This window comes from Marmota marmota, unplaced genomic scaffold, assembly GCF_001458135.2.
Source record: "Marmota marmota marmota unplaced genomic scaffold, marMar, whole genome shotgun sequence".
NCBI lineage: Eukaryota > Metazoa > Chordata > Mammalia > Rodentia > Sciuridae > Marmota > Marmota marmota.
This window is the reverse complement of record NW_026000019.1, coordinates 26,823,880-26,844,186: the sequence shown is the minus strand read 5'-3', so window position 1 is coordinate 26,844,186 and position 20,307 is coordinate 26,823,880. Positions and strand designations below refer to the sequence as shown.

The 20,307-nt window shown below is 34.5% G+C and overlaps 2 protein-coding genes across 4 annotated transcripts in view; both read left to right on the top strand.

The window, feature by feature from the left end:
- The window catches only part of Atf6 (activating transcription factor 6), a 243,737-nt gene that overhangs the window by 133,910 nt on the left and 89,520 nt on the right, over window positions 1-20,307 (top strand). The window lies entirely within an intron of this gene.
- On the top strand, window positions 3,689-7,811 carry LOC125618701 (proteasome activator complex subunit 3-like). Its single transcript, XM_048810139.1, has one exon. The coding sequence runs from the start codon at window positions 4,677-4,679 to the stop codon at window positions 5,406-5,408; it is 732 nt and encodes a 243-aa protein (XP_048666096.1). The 5' UTR covers window positions 3,689-4,676; the 3' UTR covers window positions 5,409-7,811.

Here is a 20,307-nt window from a genome sequence, read left to right as displayed (position 1 = left end):
CACACCCCTGCCCTCCACCCCCCCCACACACACACAGGGAAAGCTTTTCCAACTGTGACTGTTCCCAAAGAATTATTTAATCGAGATTTAGTCAATTCTATTGTGGTTATTCCAACAAAATTTCACTGAGTAGCCATTATGTTCCTGGATGCTCTCTCTGAAAAGAATCTGGCAATGGACAAAAACAATCCCTTATTTTTCAAAAGCTTACAGTCTAGAGACAGACACTAAACTAAACATACAAATAAATATGTAATGAAATATCAGTTTGTGATAAGTGTTAAGAAAGAAAATCAGAGTAAGAGGCCAGAGTGATTTTAAATGAACACTGAGAAATTACAGGTTTTTTCATTTGAAACATGAATTTTTGGGCTTGTCTTTTAAACTTTGCTTTTGTCTATTTCTTGGTGAGATTTTCTAAAAGAAATTAAGAATTCACTGTACATATTTCATATACTAATTTAAAAATCTAGCTCCAACTAGTGAATTTAGCATTTACCAAAGGAGATGTCTATAGAGGAATAAAATCTTTGGTTAATCACTACTTTACTTTTAGCAGTAAAGTCTGCAGCTCATGAAATTTATAATTCTGGAGTGGTTTCAGCTTGCACCAGCCCCTGGGGAGCCTGTTGATACGGCACTGAGTTACAGGTTATTATTCAGCTGTAGAAGTTTAATGCTTAGACTTTTTTTTTTTTAAATCTTCCTTTCTCAGTCAGTTGAAATCTTGTATTTTTGCCAAATAAAACAAATCTCATACTAATAAGAAGCTAAAAATAAACAGTAGGAGCATGAGTCAGAACCAGCATCACCGTATTCCTTCTGTGTACCTCTCTGGTACTCCGCAATATGTTCATTTTGCACAAACATGAATTACTACATAACTACTGTTTTACAGATGAACATTGATAATTTAAGTGAGGTCTATTTTTTAGAAGAAAGTAATACTGTAACTGAATAGTAACTGGTAGAATTCTGGCCTATTACCAGAATGTGAAAGCAGAATGTGAAGCTCTGCATGCAATTGATGAAAGAAAAAAAGAAATATATTTCCTACTTTTCTGTTGAAAGCCCTAAAGAGTTCAATCTGGATACTGCTCTTAGATCTCCAGAATGGATTTTTATATGATTTAGCATAATTCAGCAGTTTTTCAAGGGGGAAAAACCACCAGTAAGTTGCTCGAAAGTCCCGTCTCTTCTGCTCTTCAGGTCCTATCTGTGAAAATCTTATCCTGTCTTGCTTTATTGTTTTATTCATGCAGTAAACTTTCATTGAACACGTACTGTTACCAGACACTGTGCTACCATAGAATATATAAAAACAAGCTAAAATCTTTGTTCTCAGGGAATTTAGAAAAGTGGCTCGTAAATCCAGAATTACAACATTTGGATAGTATCTGTAAAAAAAGATATAAAAACGAATGCCCCGAGATTACACATAAAACTACTACTGTTTATGAAGCACTTATTGTCCTTGATGTTTTATATAAGTTATTTCATTTAATCTTTTGAACAGCTTTATGAGGTCGATATTATTTAACTTGTGCCAGCAGCACTAACTTATCAAGGAAGGAGGAAGTGGTATCAGGGAATTGAAAAAACATTTCTTGAGTTGATTATGGAAGAATGAGTATGGTAGAGAGTGGGAAGAAGATGAGGCAGTGTGGCATTTCACACAGAGAGCTGCATATGTAAATGTGCAGGACTCTTGAGAGAACTGTTATTGGAAATAGAGTAGGTTCTGGGAAATAAATCATGGCAGGATCCAGAAAATGAAGGAGCTCATAGGCCATGACTAAGGAATTTGGTTCTTACCCTGTAGAAGACAGAAATATGATTAGAATTGCATTTCAGGAAGAAACTGTGTAATTGTTTGCACAAGGCATTTAGAAAGATTTTATTTTAAGGAAATAATTTCCTTTAATGGAAGAAATTCTCCTCAAGCACTGACTTATGTTTATCAAAGACAGCAAGTCCCTCTACATAATTTATTTCTGAATTTGCAGCAATCTAGGAGAAAGAATGAAGGAAGGGGAAGTGATTTATTTGTCAACTCTAGAAACTGGCTCTGTTAGGGTTTTTAACAATGACAGTGTAAAATTAAGCATTTTACAATATTTACTAGAGGGTATTCATAACTGGTAAATTAATTCACTGAGCTAGATAACTGAAGATCCATTGCAACTCAGAGATAAAAAATTCTGTAAATACAAGAAGATAAATATTACTACCTACCAAAGTCTTAAGATTATCTGAATTTAGTCCTATTGATTATATCTCTCCTAAGTTTTATACACAGAGAAATCAGTGAAAAATGTATTTGAAGGATTAAATGCCAAACCATATTTCAAGCTTACATTTATGTCCAGTAGTTGACACAACAACAGTTGCTTAGGATAGTTTTGAAAATGGAATTCACGTATAGGACACAGAATTATTTCTTTACAGAGCATAATTTCAGAGTTGGGGGATATAAAAAAGGATAAATTAATCCATAAGTTTGGAAGTATTTCTAAAAAGAAGAGTGGTATGTTAGTTTCTGGCACCACTATATGATGAACCCTGCTGGTTGTGGAGAAAGGAGAAACTGATCTGAACAAGACCACACTCTACACAGCTGTCCCTGGCATTCTTCCACCTGTTAGAGCCCAGGATTAATTTCATGAGTTGAACCAAAGCATGAAACTGTATTATATAATTTTTAGAAAATAACTGCTGATGGCTGATAGTTGATGGGGGAAGAAAAATTAAGAGCTGTAAATTTCCTACCAGCCATTATTCATGTTAACAAGGACTGGAAACATTATGAATGAATAAAACTCTTACATCAGATCAGAATAAATAACAGCTGAATCCCCTAAAGGATTATATATTCTATTATCAGACATCTGAAGAAAATAATTCCATATAAGTGGCTGCATTAATCAGCATGATAATATAAGTAGAAAGAATCTTGCCCATTTTTCTAAAACAGCAACTAGAAATATTTACTTTTTGAAAATAGAATAACCATTTGTTAAAACATATATATTATATATGTGTGTGTGTGTGTGTGTGTGTATATATATATATATATATATATATATATATAAAATGAGAATATTTTTATGTTCCCATGCTTTGCAGGAGTTTACAATCTTAACTGAAATGACAGCTACATATGAAACTAATTATACTAAAGCATATTTAAAATAATCTTTTTAAAGATTTAATAATATTAGTATAAAAGTCAAGGTCATGGACTTTGTGTTGTTGCACAGAACAAAAGGAAATATGTCAGAGGAAGAAAAAGGAATATAAATCAATTGTCTGAGATTTTTAGGTCATAGAATTTGTCTTAATTCCAGAAGCCTTTAGGGAAAAGGTAGTTACTTTTTATTTTGAAATAATTTCAAACTTACAGAAAAGTTATAATACTGAATTCCCATACCCCCTTTATTCAGATTCATCAGTTTTTGACATTTGCCCTCATTCTTTCTATACATACAACTTATTTTCCTGAGCCATCTTAGAATAGGTTAAATACAAAATACATCCTTTTCCTCCTCCTTATCTTCCTCCTCCTTCTCCCCTTTCACCTTTCCTCCCACAGCTCCTTTTTTTTTTTTTTTTTTATTGTACTGGAAATAGATCCCAGGGGCACTCTACCACTGAGCTATATTCCCAGCCCCCTCTCCCTTTTATTAATTTTTATTTTGAGATGGGGTCTTGCTAAGTTGCTGAGGCCAGCCTCAAACTTGAGATCCTTCTGCCTCAGCCTCCTGAATCACTGGGATTGCATACTTTATTCTTTAATAACAGTAGTATGTATATTCTAAAAACAAAGGTGTTCATTCTGGAATCACAATATAGTTATCAAATTCAGGAAATATGACCTTGATACTCCAATCTAGCATCTGTATTTAAATTTTGTTAATTGTCCCCGAAAAGATGACGTTTTTGTTGTTGTTTGGTGCTGGGGATTGAACCCAGGGCCTCACCCACATGCTGTACCACTGAGCTACATTCCCAGCTAAAAAGATGAGTTTTAAGAAGAGTCATGTAACAATTTTTATAATTTAAACTTTAAAACTTGTGGGAATTAAGCCATAGAAGACCTCAGAAGTTTGGTAATGATTGAAAAAGTATTTAACAGGAAAGCATGAATGCGCAGGCTCAGATTACAGTATAGATTGGACTTACCTGCCCTCATACGAGAGTTTAGTTCTGGAGAGCCCATTTGGTGAAGTAGTTCCTAGGAGGCTGTGTATTCTGGATGCAGGGACGGTGCATTTTGTTGAGCTTCCATGTAAAAAGTACACTGACTTGTCATTACCGGGTCTTTACAATACTTAAACGATCTTCTTTGGAACTTCTGTTTGTGTTCAGGCTTCCGGCCAGCTAGGCCAAGGTAGGGAGGGACAGCTTGGGGAAGCAGATCCTGCCATATATCCCCAACAACGTGGTCCCTGACGCCTTAGCAGCCAGACGTCTGAAATGTCGGTTCTCGGAGACTTTGCAGGACCTGCGACCCTTCCGCGTCCACCTAAGGCACCGTCGCAGGTGTGATTGGGCACGGGCGCCAGACTCCGGACGTCATTTCCGGTTTGGTCTGTTGGGAGTTGGTGACCGCAGCCCAGGCCAAGTCCAGCCTGCCAAGGTTGTGTCAGCCCTAACACTGGACGCCTCTGGAAGCCATGGCTTCCCCGCTGAAGCTAGAGCAAGACGTGCAGGGGAAAGTAGATTCGTTCCGTGCCCGTATCGCACAGGAGGCCGAGGATCTGGTGTCCACCTTCTTCCCCCAGAAGTTGTCAGAGCTGGATAGCCGGGTCCAGGAGCTCCGGCTGCAAGACCTGTCCAGAATCCGTTCGGTGCCAGCCCCGGAGCCGCCCGCCACCCCAGACACCGCGGGGGATGGTCCCAACCGGGATCCTCTGCCTCTGCAGACCCAGTCTTCAGTCAAGGTGCCTGGTGGCGAGGGACGTCTTCTGAGGAGCAACCAGCATCTGGTGGAGCTGATTGAACGGGTAAAACCTGAGATTGAGCTGCTGAGAGAGAAATGCAACACTGTGCGGATGTGGGTGCAGCTGCTCATCCCGAAGGTGGAAGACGGCAATAACTTTGGAGTGTCTATCCAGGAAGACACCGTGGACCAGCTATGGACTGTGGAGAGCACAGCAGCCTCCTACCTACGCCGCTTCTCCACCTACTATAACACCCGGGCCAAACTGGTGTCCAAGATAGTGAAGTACCCACAAGTGGAAGATTATCGCCGCACCGTAGCAGAGGTCGACGAAAACGAGTACTTGAGCATACGACAGATCCTGCTGCATGTGCGGAACCAGTATGCCACCTTGCATGATGTGATCCTCAAAAATATTGAGAAAATCAAGACCCCTAGGAGCACCAACACCGACAACCTGTACTGAAGACCTTTCTCCACCCCTCTTTACTTCAGGAGTTGGCCGAGCTGTTAAGGCAGCTAGAAGGCTGGTTATTAACGACTCTACAGATGATCGAAATGACTGGAAACCTGTTGCCATTTAGTTAGAATTTCATACAGCTATCCTCACACTGAATCCTCTTTTGGTATTATTTTTTATTTTCCTTTTGGGGTAGTATGGGGACAAACCACCTGGTAGACTGTGGTAAGGTTGTCCAAGGAGAAAGGACTGCCATTTTAAAAGCAGCTTTGTGGATGATTGTTGGCCAAGGTTTATTTATTATGGCATTGATGACATTGAATGGCTTCAGGGGTTCCTTATAAAGTTTAAAGGAGAGTTAAATGAAACTTTTCCTGAGCTTCTACTAAATGTTACTTTTTCAAAACTGAGAAATACTCCTTAACACCATAATTTTTTTTCCAAAAAGGGAGTTTAAAGAGACATGTTTAGGTCATTGTATGCCTCCAATTTAGCAGATTGAAATAAAACATGATTATATCATTTTATGATGGTCTATTGTACTTATCTGAACTTTAATTTTCAGAAGTATGGGGTTCCCCTCCTCCTCAGTTGTACTCACACCCTTGATATTTTTCCATACTGATACATAAGAATAGATTCTAGTTCTCCTAAAGAAATGAACTTCCACCTTTCTTAGAATGAAGAGAAATCTGTGAACAAGGCTTTCTTACATAACCTTCTTCTGCATATACATTTATCTCAGAAATGCATGGTAAACCCTTCAAGTCTTAAATCACATTTACATTTTAAAGCCCTTGTTAGAATTTCCCTCTCACATCGTATTGGTCATTCTTTCAATATAAATGTGACTGGTTCTTCTTCCATCTGCTTGCTTTGCTGTCTTGTTGAGGGGAAACCTGTTTATAGTTCTCAACAGTCACCTGTACTACTGGTATTTTTAAAGTTAAGCATTTACAGATTTCATTTACAGGTAAGGTAAAGTACTGTTCTGTGAGCCATGTTATGCACCATGGAGAATTTGGGGGCTTATAATGTGATGTGATGAATTAGTCCTTTTTCCAAAAAGGTTTTGTTCAGAGTTTCATCTTTTTTGATGATAAAAGTATTTTAGTCACTTGAAATATATTTATTCAAAACACCATTGTCTCAGTGTAATTTGAGGATATTGACCACTCAACACTACCCATGAAAATTATATAGCACAAGTTTGATAAGAGGGTGAGTATGAGTTAATTTTTGATGTCTTTTAGTTTATAGGGATGAGATTATTTCTATGCATAATTGACAGCTTCATCTCTTTTTCACATTTAACTAACTAGACTGTGCTCTGAATTCTCATGATATTTTTAAGACTATATATAAAAAGGTATATCCTTAATCTTTTAATATATTTTGTAATAATATTTGCAAGCAACAATTTACTTCTCACATGAACTTTTTGTAGGAAAATTATGGAGAGTAAACTTATATTTTTGTAAGAAATGAGAATATATTTTCCAATGAAATTTTTTTTCTACATAAGACCTTGTAAAACAAGGTGACCATATAAGAATCAGAGTCTAGTATCTATTATTAAATCATTTGTAATTCCACTTTTTATTTTCCTTTATAGAATATCTTTGTAAGGATAGAACAAGATGATTTCTTGCTGTAAATGAAATTAACCTGATATCTTGCTATAACATGACTATATTATCTTTCTAAAAAAAAAAATGATTCTAAGAATTCTCCTTCCCCACTACCAATTTCCCCATTTAATAAGATAAATCACTTTTGAATGAGACTTTTTTCCTTTCAGAGGGTCTTCAGAAATACGTTTTGGTTACCAAGGGTGAAAAACAACATGAATCTTGCTTGTGCAGACTTGACTCTAAAAGCTGCTGTAAAAATGATTTCCTACTTAGCAACAAGAATTTTTTGACGTGTAAAGCTAAGGTGTATTCTTTTGCATGTTTTTTTAAAAAATAAATATTTCTGAGTTTGAACCCATTATTGGTGGGTGGTTTTTTTGGTTATTCTAAGGGAGTAGTGACACTCATAGTTTTTCTGAGGCAATGTCATTATCTGTCCAGAAAGTATCTGATTCCTGGAATTTCATTTGCTTTTTCACTTTCTTGTCTGTGTCACCTGAAGGAATAAAAAAGGAATATATTTCTCCATGAACAAGGAGAATTAATTTGAGACACAAAATTGTTTTAATCACCATTTAAAAATTTTTATCTATAGTTATACCCAGAAAATGTACTTTATACTTTGGGCCATACTAAAATGCATATGAATATTTGCCTATTCTAAACCATGGAAATTGAAAAAAAAATTGTAAGCTGGCTTAGTGGAAAGTTTATTTTTAAAGTAAACTTCCCAAATATGATAACAAGGTAAAACAGGTTTATTCTTTTATTTATATATATATTTTCAGATGTATTCTTAAAAAAATACCCAAAAAATGACGAAAAAAAAAAAAGGATTCCCTAATAGACATCTTGCTTGCATTTCACCTCTGCCTCCCAAGAGTTCTCTTTATTTCCCTTCTAAGGTTTATACTTGATTCAGAAAAGTGCCAGGAATTTCATCATTTGAATGGCATTTAGTTGTTCACAAGTGTGAAATGGACTACGTAAGAAGCATCTAAGTGTTGCTTCATTTTTCAACTAACAGTAATCCTCTATGGTTTTAAAAGATCTGTTCTTTGCATAATAGCAATCATCTTTGTGCTGTTCTTTTTACTCTTAAACTATTAAACGCTAAGCCAGACTGAAATAAATTGTTTCTAATCCCAGGCATTCCTTTTACTAAGAAAATATGCAAGTACTTTGTATTAAAGATTTCTGGTATTTACATTTTGCTTCCTGCTCTAACACTGTATCAAACTAAATTGATGGTGGAATGCAAAGTCCCTACTTTGCAAAAATGAATCCCTTTGTGATTTTCCCCTTTCTCGAAAATGGTTGGAAAAGCTTTTATAGTAATAAGCCTATTTTAGAATTAATGTTAAAACATGGTATCCATTATGAATCAGTTCTCTGTTATTTGAGTAGAGATTTAAAGCCTGTTTTGTCCCTTTTAATAAGACAACTGAAAAGAGGAGGAGAAATAATATGCATTGTATGTTTACGAAGTAGGTTTACATTGAAGAAAACTTCAGAAATGAAAAGACCTGCCATGTTCATGGATAGGCAGAATTAATGTTGTTAAAATGGCCATTCTACCAAAAGCAATATACATATTCAGTGCAATCCCCATCAAAATACCAGTGATATTCTTCATGAAATTTTTTTAAAAGTCCTAAAATTCATTTGAAAGAAAGACTGATAAGAGCCAAAGCAATTCTAAGCCAAAAAAAGCAATGCTAGAGGCCATAATACCTGACTTCGGATTATAATATGGAGCTATAGTAACAAAAACTGCATGGTACTGGCATAAAAACATACATAGATCAGTGGTACAGAACAGAAGACACAGAGACAGACCCATACATCTATCATCATCTGATCCTCGGCAAAGGTGCAAAAACATACATTGGAGAAAAGAGCTGTTTTAAGAAATGGTGCTGAGACAACTGGTTATCCATATGTAGAAGAATGAAACTAGACCCTTATTTCTCAGCCTGCACAAAAATCAACTCAAAATGGATCAAACACCTTGGAATTAGACCAGAAACTGTGCAACTTCTAGAATAAATAAAGTAGGGTCAAGAGGCTGGGGCTGTAGCTCAGTGATACAGTGCTTGCCTAGTGTGTATGAAGCACTGGGTTCAATCCTCAATACCACATAAAAAATAAATAAAATAAAGGCATTGTGTCCATCTACAACTAAAAATATATTTTTTAAAAATGTAGGGTCAATATTCCAGGGCTCCTAAAGTTAATAAATGGGATGGTGTCAAATTAAAAAGCTCTGCACAACAAAGGAAACAATTTGGAATGTGAAGAGAGAACCTAAAGAACCTGAGGAAATCTTTGCTAGTTACTCTTCTAACAGAGGATTAACATCTAGAAGATATAAAGGAAGAAAAAACTTTACACCAAAAATCAAATAACCCAGTTAATAAATGGGCAGGTGAATTAAACAGACACTTCTCAGAAGAAATACAAATGGCCAACAGATATATAAAAAAAGTTCAACATTATTAGCAATTAGAGAAATACAAATCAAAACCATACTAAGAATCATCTCACACCAGTCATAACGGCAATCATCAAAAATACAAATAATAATAAATGCTGGAGAGGATGTGAAGAAAAAGGACCTTTTACATTGTTGGTAGGACTGTAAATTAGTATAAGCACTACGGAAATCAGTATGGAGGTTTCCTAAAAGACTAGGCATTGCATCACCATATGGCCCAGCTATACCACTCTTCCATATTTATCCTAAAGAATTAAAGTCATCAAGTATCACTATGTATCATCATAGTGATACATGCATACCCATGTTTATGGCAGCACCAATCTAGTCTATCAACAGTTGAATGGATAAAGAGAAAATCAATGTGTATACACACACACACACACACACACAATGGAATTTTATTCAGCCATAAAGAAAATTGAAATTATATCATTTGCAGGAAAATAGGTAGAACTAGAGACCATTATGTTGAGCAAAATAAGTCAAACTTAGAAGGTCAAGGGTCCAAGAGTCTTAAGTTTTCTTTCATATATGGAAGCTAGAGAGGAAAAGGAAAAGAAAGTGGGGGTTGGGGGCCTCATGAAAATCAAAGGGAGATCAGTAGAGGAAAGGGACCAGTGTGTGGGACGTAGGGTTAAAGGGGGAAATGCTGGGGAGTGATATTGCCCAAATTGTTAAATTGTGTGCATGTTCAAATATGTAACAGGTCCCACCCATCATTATATACAACTATAATGCACCAGTAAAAATGTGGAGAAAAATTGTTTTTAAAAATCATTTTGGAATTAAATAATTTTAGTTTTAAATTCTCCATAATTCATGAAAGTCACTAAAATTTGATTGGAAACTCTAAGATTAGTCAATCTGTATTTTTTTTTAAAAAAATTTATTGCTATTTTATAATTTTACATAATAATGGGATTCATTAAGTGTGTTATAATTATAATGCAAAAGCAGAAATTGTGTTATATTTGTATATGGTTTTTAGAATGTAGTGAAATACCTTTCCATGCTTGATCTTAGCCAAAAAGCTGAAAGGCAGTGGAATAACTTTCTTAAACCACATAAATGGTGTTAGAGTCACAATTTTAAAGTTGTTCTTAAGCTTTTGAGTTTTGAGTTTTAAAAATTCCACAATTGTTTATAAACATTTTGTATCAGAGACAACACTTTTTGTAGTTTCTATGACGTTTACATATTCCTATAGATCTCTTACCAAATGATTTGAATAATTAACAGATAACTAGGTGATCAATTTAAAATATTTGTTTTGTTTTTAATTTCAAAAGGACTGTCTCACTGCTTAGAAATTTGAAATATCAAAAAGGAGAACTCACCCATAGCATACTAGTCTAACAAAAATATTGAAATTTATGTGTTTCACTTATTTTAAAGGATGTATATATGTTTTTACATCATATCAATTTAACATGCATACTTTTGTAAAGGATAAGCATATTTTAGTTTGTTTTAATATTATAATTTTATTTGACTGATATCTTCAGATTCAGATAACAATAGATAAGTCCCCATCCATTCTGTCTTCCAAAGATTCTTAAGGTTCTGTTCCCTAATTGTGAGAATATTTGTCTGCATCAGGATTTTGTTTTGTCTTTTTTAAAATTAAGAGTGAGAAAAATAGAAATAAATAAAATTAAGAGTGAGAAAAATAGAAATCAAGTGGTTGAAAGGACATGACTATAAGAATATCCAGATAGATGAGGAATTACTATGTTGTTATTGTTGTGTGTGTGTTCACACACGAATTGAACCCAGGACATCTCATATGCAGGCAAACACTTTAACACTGCATTTTACTTCCATCCCTATTCTACTTTTAAATTGGGCCTCCATAATTGGTTTAGCAATATATCTGTGTTCATTTTATTATTTCTTACCTACCTCCTGCTCGTCCTGAAAAAGCATTTAATCATCTGTATTAAAGATCTCCAACAAAGCAATCACATTTTCTTATACAGATCCCGTGAATTGTTCTGCTTATGTGATTTGGTATGAGTAGGAGGGAATCTGACTTCTGTCAACATTTAAACATTTATGAAAAATGCTATTGTTCATTGACATCAAGGCATTTAAAAAAAAAAGTGGGGGGGGGACTAAAACAAAAACAAAGGATCCAGTCAGTTAAAGAAACAGGTGCTGTTCTCTGCTCTCCGCATTCAAAAATTTTGCTGTCAAGATATAGATATATTTGCCTACCTTGAACTGAAATTATTTGTGGTAAACACAGTTTTATATAAGTTTCATTGTCTTTTCATCAACTGGTGTTTTTTCTTTGCTTTCTATACTTTGGTGAGTCTTCAAGGTCCATCGTAGAATTTTATCACTGAGGCTTAGTGATCCCATTTATTCAAGTTTTCACATTTGACATTCAAATGTTTCACTAGTAAGCTGAACTCAATGAATTCTCTTAAGTACCATCAGGAGAATTCTATTCCTTTCACAACCTGACCATTTATTTAGCTTTATTGTTTAATTTCATTTTGTAAAAAAGTTTTACATTGAAAATAATAACATTGCAATACTTTGAAAATAATAACATTATAATAACATCTAAAAATCTGATTCAGAAGTAGACAAAGGCCAAGTAACTTTTAATACTATTATACTGTTTTTTAGCTTCTAATTAAAAAGTTTTCATATCACAATAACCTAAATATTTTAAAATACTCTAGGCAGTTCTTTAGTATTCCCGGTGATTTCACTAAGTCTTTTCACCCTGCAACAGCTGCAAGTTATTCCAATTCAGTATAGATTGAATCCTCATTCTGTATAACTCCAGTTGAAAGCAACTCTCTTACCCCATTAACAGCCTCAATAATTCTCTATTACTTTTCTAACCAAGAGTTAGGGAGAAATAAGTTTAGTATATCAGAATGAAGAATTATGAAACTTTCTTTTTAAAACTGATTCTCTATGGTCATGAACATACTTCTTTATTTGCCCATGTGGATTTCTATATTTAAAAATTTAAGAGTTTCTTAAATACTTAAAAGTTAGTATATTAAATATTTTTAAAAGTTTTTTTTAGGTTTATTAAGTCTTATTTGGTAATATAAAGACAACATTCTGGGTAAAATATTTCATAGATTTTAAACAGTACAATGAACTCAGCACTTCACTGTTATTCCTCTACTACTTCCATATTGGTAAACATTTTTCTGTGCTGTTTTTCTGCATTTTATGCTGTGGGATGGGCACAGAATTATTGAACCCATTACTTATATATTCCACAACTTACTCCAGTACATCTATTAGGCACCCATCCAACTGAACTGAAGAAACTTGAGACGTATGGTTACTTTCTGTGAGGGATAGTATTCGTTTAACAGATAACATGAAAAGATGCCTCTTAAAAAGCCATTGTTATGAACTTTTTGAGTTGGGGATTAATATTTTTGATAAGAACCCTGTGAGTCAAAGAATCTTCTGCATTTAAACTTCGAGTCATCGTATGTGGTATTATGAGAAGTTGAAAGACCAATTAATGTGGTAGGTAGAATAAAAAATTATTTATGAATGCCATTTCTGTTTTAGAATTTAGTATTTAGTGTTCAGAAAGATTAAGAGTTCTGCATGTAGTGGCGCACACCTATAATTCCAGCAACTCAGGAGGCTAGAATTGTAAGTTTGAGACCAGCCTCAGCAATTTAGCTAGGCCCTAAGCAATTTAGTGAGATCCTGTCTCAAAATAAAAAAATTTTAAAAAATGAAAGGGGTGAAATGTTTCTCGTTCAATCCTTGGTACTAAAAAAAAAGAAGTGTATTGGCAACAAATTAAGCTGGAATAGTTTAATTAAAGCAGCAAATGATTACAGTTTATTGAAAGTATCTCCCTAGTGTTATTATAGTATGTGCTAATTGTTTTGATTTGTAAATACACACGCACACACACATGAAGTTATGTATTAACTGAAACATGCTCATTCTGTAAACTTGTGGGCAAAAAAACTAATTATCTTCAGTTATACAAGAAAAAAATTTAAATTTGACTTTTGAAATTAAAAATTAAAGGATGATATTGGAAGAATGAAAATTTTGATAAAAGCAGAGGCTCTGGGGTCTGGGGATGTAGCTTAGTGGTGGAGTGCACATGGCCCTGGATTCAATCTCCAGCGCTAAAAAAAATTAAAAAAACAGGCCATGGGAACTGTAGTAGAAAGAAACATTATATTACTCATATTTCTTTTAGTTCTTCCATTCCTACCTCAGAAATCATTTAAATTTATCCAAAAAGGTGGAAATAAATTTGAGAGCATTAGTATTATTTTACAGTAGTGCTACATTTGACTTCTTATATTAATTTGGACATTTAAAACATATGCTTATACAAAAAGACAATTGTTATTCCTTTTTATGAATGAATACCAGAATATAGTTGTTCCTTTAATTATGTCAGTCTGTTTGAAACTTCACTAATTTCTAGATTAGCTAAATTTACTCTGAAGTTAGTATTGGACATTTTTGCTCTACTTTCAGATTAATGGCTGATTTATTTTCTCAGATATGATCTTGTTCTCAGTAATTTCAAGAAGCAATATGACATCATTAAATTATAAAATTATATTGTTTCATTGATTAATATATTCTAATGGTATATTTGTTTGTCTTTTTTGTTCAACTATATATGAAGCTTTTTCTGTATGTGCTCTCATGCTCAGAGTTAATATTAATTGCATGTATTAACCTATGTTTGAGAATATTTTTGATGTACAGTCTTAATAACATTATGATGTGCAGTAGACATACCAGTATATCATCCATTCTTATATTCTTCTGTCCTGTTAACCAACAAACATTCTCACCTATTATAAAAAGGCTTTCCTATTTGTCATACTTAGGAAATATTTCATCTACTTATATGAAGCAGTTATTAAAGCCAGTTAGTCTTGAATGGCCAAGATATATTCTTTAGTCCAGACACTTTATCTGTTGGATACTTAAGTGTGTCTTAGTTGAGCCATAAATTGGATTTATATACATATTTTAGCAAACAGAAGCTGATTTTTGTGTTTAAATTTGAAATTGCTTTTGGATCATTTATAAATAAAAATCTAAGTTATACACTCACCTGAGGTTTAACAATTTAAAACTATTATTAATAAGCAATAATTTATATTATTATTCTGTATGAGAGTGATATTTATTTCCTATAAACGTTTTATATTCTGAGAGTTGTCATAGATCACACTCTGGTTATTTTTTCTTCTTTTGTGGTACTGGGATTAAACTCAGGGTCTCGTGCATGCCAGGGTACCACTGAGCCACATCCCTAACCCCTGGTCATTCTTTATAATCTTCTGCCCACAGTTGAATGTCACATATTTAGATTATTTTTGTTAATAAAAAACATTACTCAGTCAGTAGTTCTGTTCATAAACAAAGTGTATTCTGGGAGTTATGAAAATAATAGATTCAAAGATATATAAGATAGTTTCAACTGTTCCTGACTTGAACCATATAAGAATAATTTCTGATATGTAAGAATATCTATCTATTCACTATTCCTATTTTGATTTTAACATGTGACTATGTTAGAATTATTCATGTAAATCCATTTTGGGTCCTATTGATAATATCTAAATAACTCTTATGTTGATGTGAAATTACCTCAGCTCACCTTCACTTACTATCATTCTTGTATCTTGCTTTCTTATAATTTTACTGGTTCTTCATATAAATTAGAGTCTGTAAAGATTATCTATGAAATGTTTTTCCAGTATATTTAGCATCCTGATCATTATGACTTAGAGTCACAAAAGATAGTATGCCTTTCTGACCAGAAATACACAAGAAAGAGAGCAGAAATTTTGTGTTAAGGACAGTGTGACTTGATAGATATATTTGTTAAGTTATTTTTAAATATTGATTTCCTTTTATTAGGGACAAAAAAACCCAGAAACCTAACCACATAGTGGGCAGAATACAGCACTTTTAACAATTTGATCAAGCGCCTTTTGTGAGTGAATTTTACTTTTCACTTTTAAGGTCTCAATATTATTTTTCTTGTTCACTTTTAGAAACATTTATTTTGATTTGGGGATCATTGGAATATTGGAATAAAATATATTAGAATATTGACACAATCATATCCAAATCCAAGCTTGGTTAGTTGTTCAGCTATCTACCTATCATCCATCCATCCATCCATCCATCCATCCATCTATCCATCCATCTATCTATTTAAGTGAAGGCAGGGGTTACATGATCTGTGCTTTTGTTTAATATAATTTATGTCATTTCTGTCATATTTTGGTTGACTTTCTGAATGTGATTGCAGACCTTTACAGAAATCTCCTATATGATACTGAGACCTGAAATTTGCAGGGGGTGGGGACAAAAATGATCATAAAGCCTTCAAAGACAAGAAATGCACAAATTGAGTCATGTAAGATGAAAAGGTATTTCCAGCACGGAAAAGAGGCAGTTCTGACACAGGAAACCTCACTGCAAAGTTAAAGATATACAGAAGAATGTGGTTTATCAAAGAAAGGAAATAAGTTGAGTTTGTTAGAATTCAGGGAGTATTGTATAGGATAAGGTTGGAGAAGTTGAGACCAGATTTTCAGTTTACTATTATTTCTATATATCATATTGATATGGTTTTGAATGTCACAGGTATATCAAAAGTTGGAAAATAGAAAAACTTTATAGAAATATTATACTGCTTTGGGTAGTTTAATTTTTAAAACATTTTAGAAAGCAGCCATTTGATATTTTTACTTAATTATTGTGAGTATGTTGAAACAAAGAACAGATTAGACTTAATCAACTGAATATCTTTACTTCCTTTTATTATATAGCATTTACTTTCACTCCTTAGACACTCCCTTTTTCTTTTTTCGTGTGTGTGTGTGTGTGTGTGTGTGTGTGTTTCATGTTCTGGAGTTTGAACCTAAGGCCAGTTAAGCTTGGCAGGTGCCCTATTGAACTATTGAACTACATTGCCAGATCTTTTTAAAATTTTATATTGAATCAGAGTCTTGATAAATTACCCATGTTGACCTCTAATTTGTGATTATCTTGCCTCAGCCCCCAAGCAACTGGGATTACAGCATGTGCTACTATGTCCAGCCATTGGTGGCTTTTTCATTCTGGAATGAGTTCCAGAATATTGACAATTTAACTGCATTTTAATAATTGACAAAAAAGTAAAAAATAGTGATAAAATCAGAGAAGCAAGCAGGTGGGTCATATCAATTATTCACAGCCTTAAGAGGCCATTGAGGTGATTTTAAGTTTACTCTGAGAGCGGAAGTCATTGGAGCATTTTGACTTATGTTTTAACAGGATCATTCTGGTTACTAGAATGAGAATAGACTTCAGGAGAAAAGATTAGAAGGGGCAGACCATTGAGATAATTACAGCTATATAGACAGTAGATAATGATGGCTTGGATTGATGGTTAGTTTTCAGATATAGTGGGAAAGTGGAATCAATAGTTTTCATTAATAAGTTAATTGATTATGGAATATGGGAACATCTTAAGAAAAATGGTATTGCCACTGCACAGGGAAGCACTTTGCAAAGGCACGTTTAAGAGATATATCTGGAGATTGGTTTTAGAGATTTTAACTTTGAGGCATCAAGTAGATATTTTGAATAGGCAATTGAATAGTGAATAGTGGGAGTGAAGCAAGCGGGAAATATTTGGGTTTCATCAACATATGGGTAATACTTAAAACTCCGAGACTAAATGAAATTACCAAGAAATGAATAGAGATGGAAACATAAGACAAGCTAATGTGGATGTAAACTCAGGGATAAGAAAGGAGCATATTTAGTGTTGAAGGTAAGAGAATGGAGGAGTCCAAGATCACTGTGTTTCAATTTGATTAGTAAAATAGAAATTGGTGAAGTTAATTAAATAGGAAATCCAGGAGGAAGATAAATTGAAATTTAAGACCTAGACAGGGGATTGGAAGTGTAGCTCAGTGATAGAGCAAATGCCTACTATGCATGAGACCTTGAATTCAATTTCCGCTATCCCCCTCTTCCCCTTCTCATAAAAGAATATTCCGATAGAGATGGTTAAAAAGATATATATATGAATCTTGAGGTAAGATATGAGCCAAATGTATATTTTAAGTCATAGAATTAGGAAAGAATACCAAAAGACCAAAGGCATTAAAAAAAAAAACAAGATAACCCATCAGAAATACCAATATTTGGGCTGGGGATGTGGCTCAAGCGGTAGTGTGCTAGCCTGGCATGCGTGCGGCCCGGGTTCGATCCTCAGCACCACATACAAACAAGGATGTTGTGTCTGCCAAAAACTGAAAAATAAATATTAAAAAATTCTCTCTCTCTCTCTCTCTCTCTCTCTCTCTCTCTCTCTCTCTCTCTTTTAAAAAAAAAGAAATACCAATATTTAATCCACATAAATATTATGGTGGGTGGAAGAGAAAGAATGAATCAATTTATGAGAGAATAAATATTGGAAGGAAATAAGAACTAAGAGTTTACAGAGGGAAAATTGAAAGTGTCACGTGCTTCAGATAGAAGTGGGGGCAAGCAACTAGGTTTACAATTAGATTGTAATATTTATCAAGACAGTTTCAGAATGATAGTGATGGAGCCAAATTTTATTACTTTGGGAATCAAACAGTAGATAAGGGTGTATCCATTGGTTTATGGCTCTTTCAGTCTATTGTATTTTACTTACCTAAAACAATACCATGATTAATCAAATTAAAATTAATTTTTTGACATTATCAGGTCAAACATTAGTCACCAAAATCAAATGTGAGAAATGAAGTTTCAGTATCGTGCCAACTGGGGTTCTTGGTTGTAGACAATGGAAACCTTCTGTAATTTAGTTAAAACAAAAAGTTAACTGCTTATGTTAAACAGAAAAGGAATTTATTGGAAAGCTGTTTGTTCACATACTTCATAGAAGACTGGGGAAATAGGCTTAGAACAGTGATGAGAACCAAAAGAGGCTATACAGCAAAGAATAGCCATTCAGAAAGTTGGGTTAGGATAACCCACCACTGGACCCCCTCATTGCTACTAGCACTAATACCAGCGGCACTCCACCATCACTGCTATAAATAATCTAAATATGAGTCTTTATTCACTAATAGCTAAGTCTTTGATTTTTTTGGAGGGGAGGTTTTTCTGGGAATTAAACTTATGGGTGCTTTACCACTGAGTCCTTTTTATTTTATTTTTTAAAATTTTGAGACAGGGTCTCACTAAGTTGTCCCACCTGGCCTAGAACTTGCAATCTGCGTACCTCAGCCTGCCAGGTCACTGGGATTAGAGGCATGGACATGCTTAGATCATGTGTCTGTGCCCCATTGCCAGAAAGCTGGGAGAGAAAGTATGGATCCCCCCACTTCAGAGTTCTGTAGTTGTAGATATTTTCCCCACAGAAATCCACTCTGTGGTAATACCTTCAAGTAGACAAAATAATCAAGTACCAGATAGCCAGCAGCAACTCATATTATAAGTATCAAAGTTTAAAACTTTGAGGAAATTAATTTGAAATTCACATGACCAAAATGAAAAGTATTAGTAAACTCAAAATCTAAGTATTGACTTACTAATATTAAATTCAGGAATATCAAGTTAAAAACTTGGCTTAGGTCTCTCCTAATTCATACTTTATATTAGAGTCTCTTCTATATCCTCTGTCTCCCAAATCTTTGAGCATCTGTAACCCAGTTAGGATGCATGACAGCTACCTTGTCAAACCACAAGAAACAATTGAAGACACCATTACGGAGTCCAGTAGCAAGAGCACGTTTCTAGAGATGACATTAATCTGAGCTAGACCTGAAGAGCCATTAGGAATAGTTGTGACCCTTCAGAGGGGGAAAGAGAAATACCACAGGCAGGAGAGCAGACTAGTCTGAGGCTGGGTGGAAAGTACAGCAGGTCATAGCAGGAGCTAACTGAATGGGTGGGCCTGGCGGGATCAGGAGGGATGAGACACATGGCAATAGAGGGGAGAGCAGATAAAGGTATCTGTCCTACAGATAATGGCTGCCCAAATTCTTCAAATATCTAGGCTTATGAAAACCTTCTGTTTTCGGGGGGAGGCTAAGATTTAATTTGATTTTTAAAAATGCTTCTCTGCCAGACCATTATGAAGTCGCCACAGAAGAAAAGGCTCCTTATCTCTATAATTCATACCATAGTGGACTTTTTTGGCTTGCCCCCTTTTTAGCCATAGATAGCAAAATTCCCAAAGATGTTTTTTTCTCCCACAACCCTCCATCTGTATTCCCTACATATATGCCACATGTAGGGACCAACCCAGTCTCTTCTGCCATTCCAAGGCCACAGCTCAGGCTGGACCTCTTTACCCATTTCTTTTCCTTCTTTCCAGCCTCCAGAACTGTTTTCTCCATTAACTCATACCTCTTAAAATTTAAACCAAATTAACTTCTCCTCTCTTTCTAATCAATTACCCTGTCTCTACCATATATACAATCTATCAGTGCTAAAAAGAAAAAAAAAAAAAAACTCCTTGGAAAGCACCTAGAGATACAGTGGAGGTTTTGAATACTTTGTGCTTCAAGTATTTTTCCCTGTAATTTTTAAATGAAAGGAAGTAAAATGTAGGAGAGTGGGGTGGCTTTTCCTGGCTGAATTCAGGGAGGGTATCTATGACAGCTGGCATTACTATTTATGAAAAGAAGAGAGGTCATGATGGAAAGAGGAGGACAGAAAGGTTGGGGTCAAATTTACAAAGAACTTTTTTTTCCAGGCTAGAATTTGGATCATTCATGAGTTCCTACCATTC